Here is a 6,000-nt window from a genome sequence, read left to right on the forward strand (position 1 = left end):
ATATCTCATTGTCATTTAGGCCTATTTGAACCAAATATTGTATGTATAAATTGTTGGCAATATTTAGAATTCAACATTATTAAGTCACATGAAAACATGATACAACTTGAACAGATACAAACTCTAGTAGTAAAATACATATACTCCAGTGATGCTAAACCATGCTGCACTGCAACCTTCACTTCAATTAAAGGGCCAGTAACGAGGTTCATTTTTATTTTAACTGCATGCAGTAATTCTTTAGGTAACATTTACACTAGAAATTATTCAAATGTCTTTATTTGTGTTTTGTACCTGTTAATAATTTGCAGTTTGAATTATGATCACTGGAGTTTGCTTAAACCAGGTACAAACTATCTTGCAGGACATTGAAATTGTAGTCTTGAATTGTACATTTTTACACCGGTCCTTGGCTAAAAAAATCCCCTTTGTTCTACAGAATGAGGACTATTTACTAAAGAGAATATTGACAGGAGAGTTTGCAGGAGAATTGTGGTTTTATTAATGCTTGCACTTTCTTATCCATTATGAAGGTCCAACATTAGTAGGTAAAGGGCTGAGCTGGGCCTGTATAATGTATAAGAGACTAAAGAAAGAATTCATGAAAAAATGCCAACCTGGCTTCTCCTGTAGCAAAAACCTACTGAGGCTGGCTCCTCCGAATGTATAACGAAGTCAACAGGCAAAACTCCACTTTCCCTTTAATAGATAAAACCAAGTGACCTAAGTGTTTACAAGGGGAGGCAGGCAGCACCGGCAGTAAAACAAACAAGCATTTATGAGAGAATTTAGGTTAAACAAACGAGAAACACGTTTTTGCCTGATTCTTAAAAAGACCAAGCTGGTTATACGGTTTTTATATACCATCAAAAAAATCTATGAGTCGACATAGTTTAGCAGCGCAACGCCACAACAAATACACATGGCTAACTTAATGCCCATTCCAATATATTTTTGTATATATATATATATATATATATATATATATATATACAAACAGTTTTGAATTAAAATGCCCGAAATTGTATAAATGCCACTATAATAGGATCATTTTATATGTTGTTTAATTCAATGTATAACACAATATTTTGCCACATAAAGAGTTAAACAGTGAAAGTCTTGAGATCCAAAGTACCAAAATAAAGTATAATAGCCAGGAAATAACTTTCAGACATTAACCACACAATGGCAGATGGAGCCTTACCAGATGCATAGATTTACAGGAAAGCATCGTAATTAGCAATGCATTTTAAAGTAATACGTTTAAGGCTTATGTGATGTATACTGCGAGCGTCCATGTAACTGTAGAGTGTCAGACTGACAGGTGCAAGAAAAGCAGCAACTTTCCAGGAACAAGTCATCCCAGTTCTAACACGTTATTACAAATCATATTAACACTAACACATTACCGTAACAAAGTAAGACAGGAAAAAATAGCATTACACAGGAAACTGTCTTCCTTTCTCTCTGCACATTTTCAATTAGTCACGCTCAAGGAACTAACTCAGTAACACATGCAACTTCAAGGAGCCATACAAATATCACAGCTTGCAAGGACTAATATAACACCTGAACTCTGACAAATGCTTCGTAACAAGTTGTTGAACTTACCTTGCAGGGAAACACTTGTTGAATTTGACTCCTTTTCTCCCATTATAGTTATATTTTAACACCAAAGGTAGCTGGTTTCTATTGAAAAAGTTACTGTGCAGGCACTGACCTTCTGACTCTGCAGTGTACTGTAGTGCTGCAATTCTATACCTATTTAGCTCAGTGAATAATTAGCAACCTGTTTCCTGAGTTACCTGGGCTTGCCTGACCTGTTTCTCTATCAACTGACATCACATCCTTTGATCTACAGTATGCTGTTTCAGACAGCACACCTTTGTTTCTCTAGAGCAGATTAGTTATTTAATCTTTACAGTATTTTTTGACAGCGTATTCATTGTATTAGGAGACTCATAAAATAGAAAAAAAATGTTTGTCTATATATATATTTTTTTTTTTTACGTGGAATATTTTTTTTTACTGGAGATGTGTATGTAGAGTGCACATTGCAAGGCTGCAGGAAAGTAATTTCAGCCCTTCAAAGTGCATCTTGCAAGAGGTAATAGTATAAACATTTGTATGTGTTGGTGGGGTTGACCTACTTAAAGGGCCACTACAGCCATCATGTGCATTTCAGTGCATATGATAGCTGAATGATCCCTTCAAATTTCCATGATACCCACTTGCAAATGTAGCTGAATAACACATTATATATTTACCACCAATCAGCTCCAGTGCTTGCTCAGAAAACATGTGGATCCGCAAAAAGTGCTCCCATTTATTTTAATGGGTGCAATTTCCTGCCACTGATTGGCTGCCTGCTTCAAGCCGCAATTTAGGGCAAAACAAGCAATATTTAATGCAAGAGCTACACACATTTGGACAACTGAGCTGTGGAATATTATTATTATTATTTATTGTTTAAATAGTGCCATCAAATTCCGTAGCGCTGTACAATGGGTAGACAGGACATAACAAGTAGTATGTAACATAACAATTTGACTTACAGAGACAACAGGTGGGGAGGGCCCTGCTCAAACAAGCTTACAATCTGCATGGGAAGGCTATATTTGATATGAAACACTTTCGGAACCTGAGGGATATTCAGCTCTGTGGAATAGGATGGTGGTATATAATTCAATAAATAATAATGATAATATAATTTTTTGGCATTCTTCCTCTTTTCAATGTGCACAGCGTAATTCAGGAATTCTAGTCTCTGATTTCTAAAGAGCTAACAGACTGCAGATGTTAAGCATAATAATTATCTTGTACAGGTGTTGCAATAGAGTCACTTTCAACACCTGGAATATTTTAGGCTTTTGTGAATACAACTGACGTACTCGGCCATTATGTGCAATTACTGATCAGTCCTCAAATGCCATTAATGGGCAAGTGATGTTTACATATTTTCACTTATTCAGTAATTAACAAGTAACCGACTAATTAACTTTGTTGCTAATATTACCAAACAAAATGCTTGTTTTTATCTGTTCACAGACGGCCAAGAGGAAGGTATGCTTTTCATAATTACCAAATGAAAATTGAGTTCATTTACTGAATTTGAAATCCACCTTTAGTAATCTTAAAGGAACCACGTGTTAACATTTGATGAACGTAAACTCTAGGGCAATCCAACATCAAAGAAGTAATATTACATAATCTGAATTTTTTATGTTAGGATAGAATTCCTATCAGCACATAAATCATTCCCTATTTTAATATGAAAGCCAAAGATACATATAATCATATAATTGATTTTAGGAAATACTTGCTACTCCTGAGAGTTTTTTTTATATTTCTATGGTGATCATCCATGCCTTAATTTTTGGATCCATTAACCCCTTCAATCCCAGGGGTTTTTGGTACCTCAAAGCCCAGAGCAATTTTGCCATTTTTGGGGTATGTCGGTTTAGCGATTATTCTCTGTTCCTGTGAATAGTGTACCCATGTAAACTATATATTGTTTTTTCAAGGAGAGATAGAGCTTTCGTTTGATACCATAGTTGGATGATTAGCTGAAAATTTAGAATGAGAAATTTAGTAAAAACTAGCGAAGATTAGAAAAATAAACTATTTTTTTTTACATTTTCCCTCTGAATCCTCACAAAATTAGGTAAAGTGATGGAAAATCCCCTCCAAGTTTATCAATTCAGGTGTCCTGATTTCAGAAATACCTAATTTATATAGATTTTCCAGACTTTCCCAGCACCAGGGAGCATACTATTAGGTGTACAATTTTGTATGCCTATGGCTTAACTGGTTTGGGGGTTGTGAACGGGGGCAGGAGGGTTATACTGACTAGATGTTATGCTAGGGCAATGGGATGTAAGGTTTTTTTTAAAAAAATTTTTTATTATCTTTTTTTAAATATTTAAAAAAAAATTATTTTAATTTTTTTACATTTTTTTGTATTTTTATATATATTTTTTTTACACAGTAATGGTAAGAGGTCCTCCTAGGGACCTCCTGAACATGCCAGTGATGTCACAGTGACATCACAGCTCACATTATAATTTTTTTTAGTATTATTTATATTATTATTTTAATGATTTATTTAATATTATTTTTTAAATAAATTAACTTTTTTTTCTTCAGCTTTTCCGTTTCAGGACGGGAGGGGGGGTGAGAGAGATGGTCTCTCACTCCCCTCCCCGCGATCCCCCTGCACCGATCACACTGTGATCTCTATGCAGGTCCTCACAGACCTGCATAGAGATCGTAGCGTCTCTGTGCCTCATCGGAGGGCAGGATATCCCCGCAGGGGATATCTTGTCCTCCGATGACCTTCCGGGTTACGTCAGCAGTGACGCAACCTGGAAGGGAATGCCCGATCGCGCGTTTGAAACTGCGCGATCGCGCGATCGGGCAGTTTACCGGTAACAGCTTACCGGCTTTCACGCCGGAAGCTGTTACAGGCGATCAGACAGCAGAAAGCCGGCTAAGCCGGCTTCTGCTGTCAGTGGGGAGTCCAGGCTGTCAAACGACAGCCTGGTCTCCCATGCAGCGGCAGGGATGTGTCCCTGATGCTGCACGAAGGGCTGGACGTACCGGGACGTCCATAGGGGTTTCTTTGTGGGCGTTTTTTGGACGTCCCGGTATGTCTATAGGGGAACGAAGGGGTTAACAATGACCTAGCAGGCAAAAGAAAAATAATCCTGATTGACTGATATAAATGGCACGTTGGCAGGCTTTTTCTGCTTTCAATAGTCACACTGTCAAGAAACAAATAAACTTCAACCTAGATTGTATTCCCCGTTGCTCCTTGCCCTCCACCACTGGAGAAATGTTTTATTTTATAATGTTAAAAGTGGATGGCTACCAAAAGACTTCAAATTGCATAAGTGTCAATTATTATTACATTCTGTAAGAACTGCTGTTGTCAAGTATGGAGGCCTTTGCATAATAACCTAAAAACCCTATAATTACCGACCTTTTTTTAGGGGTTATTTTTACTTTACTGAGAGGGTGGTAGGTAAGTGGAATAGCCTTCTGGTAGAAGTGGTAGATGTTAATACAATGGGGAGTTTTAAACGTGTATGAATCTATTTTGAATCTAAGACACGACCAAGGAATAATTAAAGGTTTGAGTCTGTATATTGGGAAAACTAGACAGACTAGATGTGCTGAATGCCATCAAATTCTGTGGTTCTATTCTCTCTTCTGCATTGCGTCCTACAAATAGGTTGTAATTATTTCCACAGAACAGTGTTGGTCATTTCTTGTATAGATAGGACGGTGCGATTTTGTGTGTCTGCTAGTTGCTAAGGGAAACCTACATTAATCTGCTCACTGATGTCTACAAGATTCTATGTTTTGTTTTAAAGAAAAAAAAACATGTGTAAGAAGAATTGAATTATAAGTAATTATGGTAAATATATGAAACTAATGTATTGTTATGATAGACTTTACCTTACCAAGGCTATATGATTTCCGAGAAGAATCATATTTTTGTCATCCAAGAACAACGGACAATATAGTAACATTTAAGTTAATAGTGTAATTAAATTACAAAATCAGCAATGTTAGAAACAACAAATCTTCAGTAAAGAAAAAACATGTTTTACGTAATTAAAATATTTGTCATGTGTGCTGTTTGTATCAGTTCGGGGGTCTATTCACTGTGAGTGCTTGCAAAAAAAGGTATACTCTTGCCTGCACAAGAGTCGAGTTTGATGGAGCTGTGAACTGAATACGCAAAATTCACCATGGAACGTAAGAGGTCCACTGCCCCACATCAACATTAAGAACTGTAGCTCAATCATTTAATTTATACTCCCCCACAGCACCCCGGTGTTTATATCATGCATTGCATCTTCCTTTGATTTGAATGGGGCTCAAATGGTCAAATTAATGTTCAATTCACTGAAGAATACAATACATCCTATACAGCATTTTTTCCAGGGGGCAAAATAACCTCCCCACCTTTCCCCTCTCTCACCCAAATATCTC

At 36.7% G+C, this 6,000-nt stretch overlaps 1 protein-coding gene across 1 annotated transcript in view; it reads right to left on the minus strand.

Moving 5' to 3' along the window:
• LOC128484065 (inactive N-acetylated-alpha-linked acidic dipeptidase-like protein 2) overlaps positions 1 to 1,774 on the minus strand; it is a 156,641-nt gene extending 154,867 nt beyond the window's left edge. Inside the window, exon 1 of the mRNA XM_053460383.1 lies at positions 1,612 to 1,774. Coding sequence (XP_053316358.1) covers positions 1,612 to 1,654 — 43 coding nt within the window. The 5' untranslated portion in view covers positions 1,655 to 1,774. The remainder of the gene's footprint in view (positions 1 to 1,611) is intronic.
• Positions 1,775 to 6,000: the final 4,226 nt, after the last annotated feature.

Source organism: Spea bombifrons, chromosome 3 (genome assembly GCF_027358695.1).
Source record: "Spea bombifrons isolate aSpeBom1 chromosome 3, aSpeBom1.2.pri, whole genome shotgun sequence".
Classification (NCBI taxonomy): Eukaryota; Metazoa; Chordata; class Amphibia; order Anura; family Pelobatidae; genus Spea; species Spea bombifrons.